We start from the raw sequence: 15,215 nt of genomic DNA on the forward strand, positions 1-15,215 counted from the left end.
AAATTTTACGTTGTACGTACTTCACTACAATTTTTTTTTTAAGAGCCAAAACCAAACTGTCCACACTCACGGTTCCGTGCCCAGACGCACAAGTGCACGCCCAGCACTCTGTCTCCCAAAGGCACCCATGTCCCCATCTTCTCCAGGGCCCCCCACGATGCAGGGGCTCAGCAAAGAGCCAAAGCAGGATGGCTGTTACTCTTTGCTAAAAGATCAAAAGGTGAATGGGCAGATGGGACAAGGCAGAGAAAAAAATAGAATCTACGCCCAAAAGAAAAAAAAACAAACCTCAGCTAGGAATGAAGATGCTGAGTCCCACACGGTGAAGAGCAGCCCTGGGCGTAAAGCTCCAGCGCGAGCTCGCTGGGTGACCTCGCGCAGACACAGAATCGCTCTGGTGTCCACCTCCGCTCCCATTCCATGACACATGGACAAACCTCCACGGCTCCTTCTAGGCTAAAAATTCTCCGGTTTTATTTCTCCCTGTGCCTTTGGTCTGTGGCTAGAAATAATCTCTCCAGGTAGTGCTCAAATTCTGGAACAAACTATTCTCTCTCCCTCTCTGTCTTCTCTGTGTGGGATGGACCTAATTAAAAAGAATCCTACAAAGCCTCAAAGATCTTTGCCTCCAGGCGCTAAGTGCCCATGGGGAGCTTCAGCTTCCCTGGATCCATCTCATTACCGGGAGCACCCCGCCCGGGCAGCCCAGGACCTTTGTCTCCTCTGGGGCCTGCTAGCCCTCTGACCCCGTCTGGTGCCCACCCCCTGAGCACTAAGACATTGACCCCGTCTCTCTCTCACGGCCATTGTTAGAGCGGCTGCTGCCCCTTCCCCAGAGCGTGAGGACCACAGAGAAATAAACCCAGAAAGTTAACTGGGCTTCTAACGAGCTGCTTTAGCAGGTAGGTTAGGATCACTAACAAGGAAGGAATTAAATTCTCCTGCAGGGTTTTCTTCTCTTGCCCAGCCTGAGCTGACCTTCCTGAGCCAACAAAAGCAGCCTTGTGAAGCCCTCACGATGGCCTCACCCGCAGCTTCCGTCTCCTGAAAAGGCAGGTGTCCCAGTGCCCTCGGAGGGTCAGGGATCACAGCTAAAGAGAACGGTCAGGTCCCCAGTGGAGTCAGGGCTCAGAGGAAAAGGGAGTTCAAAGGAAAAGCCACTCCTTAGCCAAAGCCCAAAGGAAACACAGGCAGGAGGATTCGGAAATGGAACTGGGCGGCCTGCACTGGGCGGCCCGCATTGGGCCTGTGGTCCAAAGCCGACACTTTCTTCCCCAGCGTTCCCTCCTAGTAAGCAAACTCAGGGCTAAAAATATGGCTGCTGCTCCCAGGAGAGCTGGGTGAAATGACAGACTCCTTCCAGCTCGCTGGCGGCCGCCGGGCAGGGAACACATCCCTCTGGCTGTCCCCTGCCTCCTTCCCGCATTTATGTAACAATGCACGTGAATGCTGCGAACAAATCAAGGCTTCTCTCATCCAAGCCAGGATTTCAGTGAAGGTGGCTCTCAGGCCCGGGTGCCGGTGAGGGTCACTGAAGCCCGTGTCGGCTCTTAATGGCCAGGTCGGTCCCAGAGGTGCCACCTCTTCGCTCTGGGGTGGGGCCTGCCACTGGGATGTTGGTTTTCAGTTCTTCCGGGGATTCTCAGGTCCTAGGGGCCCTCGCTGTTCTAACCAGTTCCACAAACCTTTGTGAGGAACCAACCCATGGAGGAAACAAAGATGGGTGAGACTCTGCTCTCAGTCCCACTGGAACAAGCCCTGTGGGGGACCTGGGTTAAAGGAAAGACACAGCCCTGGAGTGCTGCCACGAACCGTAGGGTAATCTGGGTCCGTTCCAGAACAGTCTGGCTCCCAAGATAAATCCTCTCTTGACCAGGGGCCCTTTTATGATTTCGGGGAAGTCAGAAGGAGTGCTAGGGGTTATTTGTACCATCCTATGCTTCTGCCAGCTTCATTAGGAATAAAGGAAGTCCCAGGCCGGCCCTGCCCCTGCTCTGAGCCCAGAGTAGTGGAGTTTTATCCCTCCTGTGGGGGGCACTTCAGTCTCCAGGAAGTTCATCCCACTGTCTGCCTTCCACCTCTCCAGCCGCCATGGGACAAGACCTCCCCTTGCTCAGGACCCCACCTCTGTTTACAAGAACCCATGGCTCCTCAGATTTGAAGATGTACTGATGCCTCCCTCCCGCCGCCCCGTGGAAGGAATCCCACCTCCTTACCAACTTCCTTCAAAAGCCTTCAGAAGCCACCCCTCCTCTTCATTTCTTCTCTGACTCCCCCCAAGTTCTCCCCACCCCACTTGGGTTGCGTGGACCTTTCCTGAGGGCCTGTGATTTCTTTTAAATCGCTCTTCCTTTACAACCTCCCAGCCCCAGTGTGGACCAGGCCGGAGCTGGAAAAGATGCCTCGGCCACTACATCCGTGTGGTCACACTTATGGGCCAAGGTCAAGGCTTAGGGGCCTTGATTTGCAAGAGACAGACTCCCACTCTTTGTGGCTCAGAGCAGCGTGGAGCGGGAGGTGCAGGGAATCGTCCCTCCTGGGTCCCGGGGAAGGATGAAGGGCAGGGACCAGTGAGGCTCTGGGCCCCCAGCAGCAGAGACCCTCATCTTCCTCGGTGTTCAGCTATACCGAACACGATCCCGCTACGCAGATTTAAATGCCTCCTTGGAACCCAAGGAGGAAGAAGGCAAAAGAAGGGAGAGGCGGGACTTCCCTGGCGGTCCAGTGGTTAGGACTTCACGCTTCCATTGCAGGAGGCACGGGTTCGATCCCTGGTTGGGAAACTAAGATTCTGCAAGCCACGTGGCACAGCCAAAAAAACAAATAAACAAACAAACCAGAAGGGAGAGGGGATGCAGTGTTTTAGTGTATATTAGTCATTTGCCTCTCATGCCTCCTCTGGGAATAGGTGGGGGAGAAAGAACCACTGTGTACAGGGTCTGCTAAGCGCCAAGCAGATGCTGGATGCAGCTCTTCCCCCCCGTTCGGATTGAACAACAAAATACTTTGAGCATCCAGAAAGTTATAGAAAATAATACAATGATATAACGTGTATCTGTGCTCCCACTTCCCAGCCTTGTCGAGTCATAAGATTTTGCCATATTTGGTTGAAATCTCTTTGTTAAGGGCTAACACATGACAAATCCAGGGCGGCCTTCAGGGTGTTCTGGTCTCGTCCACTCTCCTCACACCTCCCACCCCCTCCACCTCACTCCCAGCAGATGTTCATCCCTCCTACATCAAAGATGAAATAAAAAGCATCAGTGGGCATGCTGCAACCCCTGCCTCCATCCCTGTAGCCCCATCTCGGTGCCCCCACCACATCCTGCCTCTTCTTCCTCCTGGGGGCCATCCTCTTGGGCCACCATGCATGACACTATCCTCCCTCCTGTGGCTTCAACTCCTCCTTCTCCTCCTCCTTCACACCAGCATTTAAACATGCTTACAACTCTCCCATCTTGAAAAATAAACATGCAAAACTCTGTTATGGGTTGAATTGTATTCTCCCCAAAAGATGTTGAAGTCCTAACCCCAGTATCTGGGATGTGACTCATTTGGAAATGGGCTTTGCAGATGGTCAAGTTAAGGTGAGGTCATTAGTGCCCTCACAAGAAGGGGAAATTGGACACAGAGACAGACACAATAGAAGGAAGATGGTGTGAAGACACTGGGAGAAGACAGACATCTAGAAGCCGAGGAAAGCCTGAGGCTCCCAGCATCTAGAAGAGGCATGGAACAGTCTTCCACCAGCCTCAGGAGGAACCAACCCTGCCGACACCTTGATTTCGGACTTCTGGCCTCCAGAACTGGAAGACAATAATCCCCCAGTTTGTGGTACTTTGTTTCAGCAGCCCCAAGAAACTCACACACCATCTACGACTCCGACTCCACTGTGCCCCCACTTCTCTTTCTCTCTCCTCCCGCTCACAGCTCAACTCCTTGGAGAAGAAGCTAACTCGCTGCTGGTTTCCTCAGCAGCCCCCTCATTCCACAACCCACAAATTTCTGGCTTCTGTGCCCACAACTCAACCAAAATGGCTCTTTCTAGGGTCGACAATGATGCCCATGTGACCAAATGCCGGGGACATTTTTCAGTCTCCTTCTTAGTTTTTGTGAGCATGTGACATCACTGGCCACACCCTCCTTCTAGAAGCATCTTCTCCGTGGGTGCCCACTCCTTCTCAGTCCCTCTGCCAGCACCTCTCTCCCCAAGAAGCCTTTCAGTGTTGCTGTTTCTTAAGGCTTTGCTCTCAGGCCTCTTCCCCTATCACTTGGCAATTTTATTCACGCGTGTGTTCAGTTACCAGCGGCTGCCGAGATGTTGTCTCCATTCTGAGCCCCCGCGGCCCATCACTCAGCTGCCTCCACGTGGGCACCTCTAATTCGACGTGTCTAAACCCAAATTCAAGGTCTTCCCCATGTGCCCCCCAAAATCAGTGCTTTTCTCTTCTCTCCCCTCCCCCCACTCCAGAGAATGGTAGCACCATCCCCCCAGTGGCTGCCTTAAGCTGGCTAGTTCAGGCCAGTTTGAGCCAGTCACAGACAGATCTGAATGGATTCAAACCCTGAGGCCTGCCTGGACTGGCTCCTCAGAGGGTTTACTGGCTGCAGCTTGGTCAAGCTGGGCTGAGCACGAGGGACAGGATGTGGTCCCTGCCCCTGTCATTCTCCGGGGACCCTCCCCAGTATTTCCCTTGAACAAACACTGAGCAAACAAAAATGCCAGGAGACCGATTTCCACAGGGGGCAGGGCTACACAGCCGAGCTTCCCGTCCTCGTCCTCCTTATTTAAACATTCTCCTCTCAAACTTTCATTATTTTCCAGTTAAGTCAACTAATTTTCTACTAAACCCAATTTCACTCATGGAGGGAGGAAGAGCTTGGTAATTTTTCCTCATGCCAATGTACTATTAATGACGCTTGAAATTATGCAGATAAAATGGGTGAGCACAGCCGATTCTGGGCAGGCAGGAAGGGAAAGGCTTCACTTTAAAATGCCCACCGTGGATCCGGGCATCCATGGGGATGTCTCAGATGCAGCTGACGGGAGCTCTGGCTTCATCTCTCCTCCCGTCTCACGCGCAAGGCACGGGCGGGACTGTCTGACACGCCCAAGCTGCAGTCTGATCAGGGCCCATTGTCCCTGCACGCCACCGCTCTCACCCCGGAAACAACTAGCAGCAGCAAAGTCAGATGTAGATTCTGTGCACTGCCCCAAACATCACTCCAGTGAGTCGGTTAATTAAAACACCAAAACACGAGGAGCAGAGAAAAGCGGCTCATCCGTCCGGCCTCGTTGTTGAGTCAGTGGCCAAGACATCTGCCGTGAACATCTGTGAATAAACTGTGACAAATGGACAGGCGGCATCTTTGTCCTGCGGTCTTCCCCACGAGGGGCATTTTGCCAGCCCAGGGAGACGTTCTATGGCAGGACCCAAGCTGCGACTCTCAGAATTCGGATTACCTTCACATCCCGTTGACCTGTTCTCACGTTACCTTGGTGTCACCTGCATGGAGTAGCTCCACAAGGCTGGGAGATGGGGTCCCCAGATGATCCCACCTCCCGCAGAACCCATGGCAGTGCCATGCCTGTATTCAATGGTATCTCCGCCCACAAACCCTTTCTAGGTTCAAATGATCACCGTCTTGTTATGGGTTGCATTGTGCACCCCTCGCCAAACCCCCAAAACCCCAGAATGTGACCTTGTTTGGAGGTAGAGCTTTTACAGAGGTGACCAAGTTGAAATAAGGACATTAGTGTAGGTCCTATAAGGGGAAAATTGGACCCAGACACATACACAGAGAGAATGCCACGTGCAGATAAAGGCGAAGATGGAGGTGATGCTTCCACAGGCCAACCAACGCCAAAGATCACCAAGAACCGCCAGAAGCTATGGGAGAGGCCTGAGACAGGTCCTCCTTCACACCCTCAGGACCAAGCAACCCTGCCAACACCTTGATCTCGGACTTCCGGCCTCCAGAATTAGGAGACAATACACTTCTGTTGTTTAAACCCCCCCAGTCTGTGGTACTTTGTTATGGCAACTTCAGCAAACTAAATCACATCTGTATTTTAATCTCCACTCGAGGAAAGGCCTGCATTTACGCAGCGTCCGGGTGGTCCCAGCAAAGAATCAGTTGGAGGAGCTCATAGCCCCAGCCGACAGCCATCACCAGGAAAAAGTACATCCAGGAAAGGGCGTGGCATGAAGTACACTCCAGGGCAGAGGTTCGCACGGATGTCCTGGATGGGCTGCGAGAGGCCCGCTACCTGGGCCACCTCCAAGGAGTACCTGCCTGGCCTGCCCCTCCGCTTGACCCCGACCCTGCAACCAAGGGTAACATTGGTGCTTCTGAGTGTGCAAATGAAGGCTCGGGAGGAATCCACACATCTTTAAGGCGCTGAGCCCTTACCCCAGGCCCTAATCCTGCTTCTCAGAACCGTGCACACATTCTGCAATGTCCTAACCCCACGGCTATCCTGCTACCCAGACTTGGGGCGGGGGCGTGCATTGAAAAGCCACAGCCTCAACTTTTCTACTTCCCAACCATCACTGCTCACTAGATCGTAGATTGCCTGGGGGAGCTTTGAAGACTTGATACCCGTTGCCAGCCCAGATCAATTAAATCAGAGACACCAAGAGTGGGCCCAAAGGTCGGTATATTTCTAAGGCAGCTTGGCTACAGCCAGGGTTAAGGATTCGCACCTGAAACGAATTCCAGCACAGCGGGCGTGGCTAATTTTATAGATACAAGCGTGCTGTCTCCTGCGGAAGGTGGTTTTCTTTTTTTTAATTTTTATTCCTTTAGTTGTTTTAAATTGTACCTGCTAACAGATTTAGAAAGGGTCTTCCTGAGACTGTTTCCTGAGGTGACTGAGCTGTTTACACAGTTCTGCCCTGTCTGGGCAAGAGTCTTTGCTTGCACCTACACCCCGCAGGGAGCCAAGGGCAGAGCTGTCTGGGCACAGCCTTGGGCCTCTGCCCCTTTAACACACTGCCAAGCGGAGGTGGGGCGACCTCTCCCTAGAGCCCCTGCTTCTGGGAATTTCAGATCCATACAGGCTTGGCGGGAAGTGACACACTGGTGGAAAGATATGGATTCTCTGTGGGGTGTGTGCGTGTGTACATGTGTGTGCCATGGGCTGCATGTCATGCACGGGGTATGTGCGTGTCCATGTGCAAGGGTGTGTTTGAGTGTGTGTGGAGGCGTGCGCCCACGTGCAGGGGCGTGCATGCACGCATGTGGGTGCATGTGTGGAGTGGAAGAAATGGCTGCAGGGGCATATTTCAGATTCTCGCACTTTTCACCAGGGCCTCACTTTCAGGGCCTCCCAAGTGCAGTGACCCCCATCTTCACCGCTCTGGCCCTGTGATGGGCAAAAGCAACCTCACTGGCCACAGGCTCCGCTCCAGCCGGGCCAGGGTGGCCAGAGGAAGAGGAAGTACTCTGGGCAGGTAAGGACTCAGGGTCCAGGTTGCAAGAGGAGACACCCCAGCACGGGCTGAGAAGCAGAACAACTGAGTTAAGTTCCTGCCTCTTAGGGAGACTTGTCGTAACCTGCTCTCTCTCACGGAAGGATGGAAGGACGGTTCTCTAAGTGTGATGTTGGGCTGTCACAAATGCACGGGAGCCTTCCCATTCCCTGAGAGAGCAGTAAAGGAAGGAAGTTCTCACATCTCTGGCCCCAGATGCACGGTCAGAAGGGAGGAATCCAGCTCCGCGCTGTTTGATAAACGTGAATTCATCTAACCCTTGAGGTGGAGCTGGGTCCGTGGTGTTGACAGAAGGATGCTTCACACAGACAGAGGACTTGTATGTGGCAGAGTCTGGGATGAGGGCTCTGAACAGTCCCCACCCCCAGGATTCTTCCCACTGCATCTTGGGGTCTCTGGTGACCCAGGGGACAAGGGTCCCCCGATCCTTGCCTGCTGTTCTGCCTGAGGCAGGTCTGGCTTCCCACGGCACTGGCTGTGCCATCCTAAGTGGCCTAAGACCTCTTTGGCGTCCCACACCTCGGGTCCCTTTTCTCCTCCCTCCCCCTCCCCCCACCCCACCCCATCTGAGTTTCCCGTAGGAAGCTTTGAGGCCAGGGAGAGATACCTCTTTTCATTATTTGCAAATGTTAGCTGCCTCTGCAGTGCTCTGCTCCACACACAGTGTAGACACATCTCCTGAGCCCTCGGATCAGGGGGAGCAGGGCCGGGCACAGCTCAGCGAGCAGCAGTGCGCTCTGGTGGGCAGCGAGAGGGCACACCGCTCTGAAATGGCCCGCACAATGGTAACAGCTTGTCTGACAACAAAATGCCACAGGGATGTGCCGGTTCCCTCTCCCAGCACCGGGTAGCTAGTTTGACGGTTCAGCACCGGCATACGGGGACAGCTCCCAGCCTAGTTCCTTCCCACTCTGGTGACATTCAAACAGATGGGGCAGAGGTGCCATTTCAAGGTGGCACCTCCTCCCCCAGAACCTGCTGCCCCCCTGACCTGGGATGGGCTTCGCAATGCTGCCACAACCATGCAGCCCCTTCGTCGGTCCCTGTTGCCTTCTACCCCTTCAAAGCGGACCCTCTTCCACATGCACACTTACATGTTCCGTTCCCCTCTGAAGACACTTTCCGTCTTTACTAGGCCTACTGGAGACAAGCGCACCAACTTAAAAGGATGACTCCAGAGGGGTGAATTTCAAGCCATGGGGATGTAAACCTTCAAAGCACATCCCAGTCTCAGCCTCCCTCTCCCCCTACTCTCTCTCCGACTGAGGTCACAAGAAGTTCTACCTGAGTCACTGGCAGACTTTAAGCCTCAGGGGAAAACTGCAGAGGCTGACTAGCTGCCCGAGACCAGCACCCCCTGGGCCCTGTCGGCCTAGGAGTGTCGATGGCTCTGTCCCCACCAGCATCCTCCTCTCTCCAACACTTCCGCGCTACACGGCACCAGCACGCGTGGGCGGGACAAAATGCCAATCAGAAAAAGAGAAAGACGTCTAGAACCAACAGACCATCCTGCTGGTGTGAGGGCTCTGGAGAGGAATCACATTCTAGCTTGAAAACCACCTGAGAGTAAATTAATGGGCTGATGGAGAAAAGTTCATTTGCAGGCAAACAACTCAGAGGCCTTCCTTAGTTACGCCCCGGCACGAAGTTAAGACAATCTTATCCCAATGCCAGTGAAAGGAATAGAAATTCACCAAGCACAAAATCCCAAGCCGTAAAGAAAATATTTGATAACTTTGATTACATTAAAATTAAGACCTTCTGTTCCTTAAAACAAAACAAAAGACCATAAAGAAAGTACAAAGACAAGCCACAAATTAGCCTTCGAAGATTTTAAAACACATATCATATACACAGGATTTATACCCATAATATATAAAGAACTCCTCCAACTCAATATGGAAAAGAGAAACACGGCAGAAAAGTGAGCAAATGACGTGAAGTGGCATTTCATCAAGAGGAAACAAGGAGGGCCAAAAATATAACACACTGCTGAGCCTCATGAGCTGTCAGGGAACACAAGTTAGGACCATAACAAGATGTTACAGTACCAGTCCACACCCCTAATGAGAAAGTCCGATAGCACTAAATGCGGGTAAGAACGTATCCCACTGGGAACCTACACACGGTAGGACTGGACTGGTACAGTCACTTAGGAAGACAGTTGGCATTTTCTTGTCAAGCTGAATTTTCAGACACCCTAAGTCCCAGCAACTGTGCACCAAAGTCTATACCAAAGAAAAAACTCAGTCTATACCCAAGAGAAACTCTGACCCAGGGACACCAGGTGACATGTACAAAATGTCCACCACAGCATCATTCAAAATAACTTGTAAAGGACTCCCCTGGGGGTGCAGTGGTTAAGAATCCGCCTGCCAATGCAGAGGACACGGGTTCGATCCCTGGTCTGGGAAGATCCCACATGAAGTGGAGCAACTAAGCCCGTGCGCCACAACTACTGAGCCTGCGCTCTAGAGCCCGCATGCTGCAACTCCTGAGCCCGTGGGCTGCAGCTACTGAAGCCCACATGCCTAGAGCCTGTGCTCTGCAACAAGAGAAGCCACCGTAGTGAGAAGCCCGCACACCACAATGAAGAGTAACCCCCGCTCGCCACAACTAGAGAAAGACCACACAACCAAAGACCCAATGCAGCCAAAAAAATTTTTAAAAATAATAACTCGTAAAAACAGGGGAAAATGTCCACAGACAGGAAAAAGTGATAAATTATTACGGTACATTCGCACAATGGTATATCATACAGCACTGAACATGAATGAAATAGGGCTACAGGCAGCAATGTGGAGAAATCTTTAAAACCTAATAACGGGTGGAGAAAACAAGTCTTGGAGGTTACAGACAGCAGATGTCATTTTTACAGAGCTCAAACCAAACGAAAATAAGGGCTTCCCTGGTGGCACAGTGGTTGAGAGTCCGCCTGCCGATGCAGGGGACACGGGTTCGTGCCCCGGTCCGGGAAGATCCCACATGCCGCGGAGCGGCTAGGCCCGTGAGCCATGGCCACTGAGCCTGCATGTCCGGAGCCTGTGCTCCACAGCGGGAGAGGCCACAACAGTGAAAGGCCCGTGTACCGCAAAAAAATAAATAAATAAAACTAAACAATATATTATTTATTGATACGTGAATTTGTAAAAATAAAAACTAATTTTTTAAAAAAAAGCAAAAGAGGAACTTCCCTGGCAGTCCAGTGGTTAGGACTCTGAGCTTCCACTGCAAGGGGCAGGGGTTTGATCCCTGGTCAGGGAATTAAGATCCCACATGCCGCACGGCCAGCCAAAATAAATAAATAAATAAATAAATAATAAAAAGCAAAAGAATGATAAACACAAAATCCAAGTTCCAGGTTTCCTCCAGGGCCGGGGCAGGTGGGTGGGGGGTGGCAGGTAGGACAGAGGGATGGGCAAGAGGAGCCCCAGGCGAACATGAGAGCCCTGGTAATATTCTCATTCTAAAGGTGGATGGCAGAACCACGGGCGATCACTCCACTCTTGTACTTCATGACATACAGTACATATATTTTTGTATGTATCAAATATCATATAATAAATATTATTAAATAAAAGAAGAAAAATCTTACATATTTCTACATCCCACAGATACAGTGGTTAAAATAAACCTCATCACACACACACACACACACACACACACACACACACACACACACACAAAATCCTACCCACTCTAATCACTAGTCTCCCACCTCCAACAATATCAGAGGGACCCTGGAAAGGCAAGCACTGGAAGGGGTAGGCATCACCGGCCCACCTCACCACCCTCCAGGTCTTCCTGGCCCCCAACCCCCAGAACAGGCCCAGGAAGGAGCCCCGTTCCAGAAGAGGACCCCTGAGGCTGCACCAAGTCCACCAGGACAGCAGGCAGAGGGGACCCCATCTGTGTGACATGGCTCAACTCCACAAGCCAGTATTGGTCAGTCCCTGAGCACAAACAGTAGCCCCGAGATGGAGACCAGGACCTGTTTGAACAGCACTACGCAAATACACTCCCTTGGTGCATCCCCCAAAATGACTAGGCATCAGCGTTGAGGACAGAAGGGCAGGAGGCAGACCGAGCAGCCGGAGGACGGAATTAGGAATGTCTCCATCCGACGAGCTCCCGGGCGACAACGGACTCCCCTTCCTCCCCCTCCCTCCCTCGGCACCCACCTCTGCAGCTCCTTCAGGGACACCGTGACCCGGAGGCCGTGGCCCAGGACGTAGAGAGCAGCCAGGATGTCTGCCCACTGCACCATCTCCCCCAGAGGCCCGCCCTTCAGCACCCGCGGGCTGAACACGTCCCCAGACTCCTCCGTCAGGAAGCCAATGTGGACAAGGACCTGGTTGTGGGGCACAAAGGATCAGCACAGAGAAGCAGCAGCCCTCAGCCCTGCCGCCCCAGGGGGACCCGGCCAGCGGAAGACACTGTGTCCAGGCTGTGCCTGGAAGGGCGCTTTCTGGCACCAGAGCACAGCGGAGGGGCCAAGAGGCAGAGTGACCTCGCTGGAGACACAGGTGAACAAGACAGTCACATCCTGCCCTCTAGGCGCTTACGTTCCAGATGGAAGAGGTAGACAACAGTAAACACAGACAAGAGATAATTTCATGAAATGATAAGGACTCTGAAAGAAATAAACAGGGTGATGAGAGAGTCAGGTAAATATTTATTGCAAGGACGGATGGATGGACAGACAGATGGACGAACCAATGAACTTCCCCCAAACAGGCTACATTATTCCCAACATTCCAGGCAAATGCCATGACTCTTCTGCCCGACAAGAACAAGATGTCTACAGACTGCAGGACTCCTAAGGTGGAGGGGGTGTCACTCTGCCCCAAAGATGAAAAGGGCCAGGGCTACCGCATGCATCTATCCAGACTCTGCCTCCCCCTGCCCGCGGCTCAAATTCCAACAAATGCAATAAAACTTTTGTAAGGGTAGACCCTGTGTCTACTTGGCAGCCTGAGGCCCTGAGCTCCCTTCCTAAGCTCTCTGAGCTCAGCTCCTTCAATGCACATAGAGGATAAGGTACCTGCTTCTGGTCCCGCCGGGCGCCCCCCAGCTTCTGCGCCAGGCGCTGCGCAGCCAGTGCCCACTGGGCCGTGAGCCGCTTCGTACGTTTCTTCATGAAGATTAGAGACTCCTTCCCGCTGCCCATCAGCTCCAGGAGGTGGGATAGATTGCTCCGGAAAACTGCCTGGAGGAGGGTCCAGACCTCAGTTCTCTAATCCTCCACCCAGCAGCCACGACACCGCCATTACCCACTGCCCTGGGCACAGGGGCTGGCACCTTCCCCGTGAGGCTGGGCCTGTTCTAGTTTCTCCACCTTTTTCTGTTTCCTTGTTTTTTGTTTTTATTTTTTGGCTGCGACCGCCCGGCCTATGGGATCTTAGTCCCCTGACCAGGGATCAAACCCGCACCCCCTGCATTGGAAGCGCGGAGTCTTAACCACTGGACCACCAGGGAAGTCCCTCCCACTTTTTCTGAGAGGCCCACCAGTCCCCACAGTCAGGGAGCCCAGCTCTCCTCCCCCCAACACTCACTCCCCAGCCACATTGGTCTGTCCCAGTCCAGCTCCAATCAGCCACCTGTCCCAAGCCCGTCGTGAGGGGGTCAGCTATGACAGTTCCCAGGATCCCAGCCGCGACAAGGAAGCAGTAGATAGTGGTCGGAGCCGGGGCTCCAAGGGCAGGGAAGCCAGGCCGCCTTTCAGTGGAGCCAGAGTAACTATATGCCTTGAAGAAGTTAACTCAGCTCTCCAGACCTCAGATCCGTCATCTATTAAATGCGATTACATAAGGACAAATAAAGTGGCACACAGGAAGTCCTCGATGAGTGACAGCTATTATTACCATTATTCCAGTCCATTAAGGGGGCACCTCCAGGGCCCCAGCCTGCCCCTTAAGCAGCCTCAGCTTTGCAGCATCCTGCAGAAGTCGGGACGGGCACCCGCAGGCTGGCGGGCTGGGAGCAGCCCATCCACCTGGCAGAGCTGGCTGGCAGCCCCGTGCCGGCCCACTCACCTCCCACACCTACCTGGACTTTGGGGAGGGGCTTGCGGGCTCTCTGGGTGGCCGTCTGGTTCCTCCAGGGCAGCGGGGGACAGAACCACTCGACCTCACTGAGGTAGACGAGGAAGGAACACTCGGTGCCGTCCACGCCGAAGAAGGCATAGCAGGGGTCAGAGGTCCAGCGGGCACGCATCCACTGTGGAGAGGGCCAGCCTGGGCCAAGGAGCCAGCGCCAGCCCCGTGCGCACCCTCGGTGAGCCCCTGCATGCGTGTCCCTGGGGACCCCGAGGTCTCCCAGGATAGGGTCTCCGGGGCCCACCCCAAAGATGCAGCAAGGCTAGAAGCAGAGAAGAGAGACTGGACCGGGGCCCTAGGACCCAGCCCTGTGTCCTGGCTGCTGAGAGCCTCAGGGAAGGCCAGACAGGACCACCATCCCCCAGGCCCAGAAAGAGAAGGACCCTGGGGGAATGAGGCCAGTCCAGGACACATGCGGCCAAGGTTCCAGGGGCAACAGTGGAGGTGCAGCAGCTCAGGGCCTGGCTGGTCCCTCTTCCTTTGTCCTCCGCCCGTAACCAAGAGCAGGGTTCAGCTGAAGCCAAGGTCAGGGAGCAGCCTCTGAGGGGGGCCAGGGCTGCGGCTAGGGCAGGACTCATCCACAGTGACCCCCACCTGGTCCCCAAGGAAGGGGTCTGCAGTGCCAACACCCCACGCTCTTAGGGATTTCAGCACCAGTGAGGGGGCTGGCTTTTATGCCTGTGGACTGGCTCCCCGGATGGACAGACTTCATGCAGCCAGAGGTGGGACCCTGGAGGCGCGGACAGGGAGGGGGTCTCTCCCTCCAGCTGGTCAGCTGGGCCGGGAGGGAGGGGGAGAGCGAATGAGGTCCACACCTTGTCTCAATTTGTTGGGAATCAGGCTGCTGGTGGTGCCATACGTATACTTAATAGTTCATCTGCTGTAAGAAAGTACTGAAAACCCTGCAACGTGAGCCATCCTGGGACGTTTGGGTTGGTGCCCCAGGCAGATGGCCCAAGCAGAGAAGTGGCTTCCCTGAGGCGGGCCCCTGCCAGCTAGTGCCAGGTTCTGGGTCCAGAGGTCAGGCAGAGAGGCCCTTGATGGTGGATATCCCTGCCAGGAGCAGAACCACAGAGCTAATCTGGGGTATGGCCCCCGTGGAGGAGGGGCCCCTGGCCATCCCCAGCCTCAGGCCCAGGCCTCACCTCTACCTTCCCTGAGCAGTCAGGGAACTTGGGGTCGTTGGGTGCCTCACACTGGTCCCGCCGACCTTCAGACACTGCAGGGAGAGAAGGTCACCTTGCTGAGGACCTGGGTCCAAGGAGGAGCGCGGTAGAGAAAGCGTGAGGCAGGTAGGCTGGTCTGGGGTTGGGCAGTGCAGGAGGCCACTCCGCCCTTGGCCTGAGTTTTCTCCCCTGAAAGGCCACCGCCAGGGGGTCCCTGTGCCTGGGGTTCCCCCTCTTCCAACACTCCCACCCTCCTTAGGGGGTTCAGAACCAGTGCGGAGCTGGTCTGAATGGCTATGAACCAGCTTTCTGGACGGGTAGACCTCAGGCATCCACCCAAATGTACTCCTGACTTTTTGACAGGGGCAGAGGTAGGGCCTCCCAGCCTGATGCCCCCACATCAAGAGGAATGGAAGGGGCCACCCAGGGACGGTGGGGTGAACCCTGAGGCACCC

General features: G+C 54.2%; 1 protein-coding gene across 2 annotated transcripts in view; it reads right to left on the bottom strand.

Moving 5' to 3' along the window:
• Positions 1–15,215, bottom strand: part of MGAT5B (alpha-1,6-mannosylglycoprotein 6-beta-N-acetylglucosaminyltransferase B) — a 68,239-nt gene that overhangs the window by 28,607 nt on the left and 24,417 nt on the right. For both annotated transcript variants that reach the window (XM_032616825.1, XM_032616826.1), the window contains exons 5-8: positions 14,740–14,813; positions 13,545–13,715; positions 12,541–12,705; positions 11,678–11,847 (exon numbers count right to left, since the gene is read on the bottom strand). In XM_032616825.1, the coding sequence (XP_032472716.1) occupies positions 11,678–11,847; positions 12,541–12,705; positions 13,545–13,715; positions 14,740–14,813 (580 nt within the window). The remainder of the gene's footprint in view (positions 1–11,677; positions 11,848–12,540; positions 12,706–13,544; positions 13,716–14,739; positions 14,814–15,215) is intronic.

Source organism: Phocoena sinus, chromosome 20 (assembly GCF_008692025.1).
Source record: "Phocoena sinus isolate mPhoSin1 chromosome 20, mPhoSin1.pri, whole genome shotgun sequence".
NCBI classification, from domain to species: Eukaryota; Metazoa; Chordata; class Mammalia; order Artiodactyla; family Phocoenidae; genus Phocoena; species Phocoena sinus.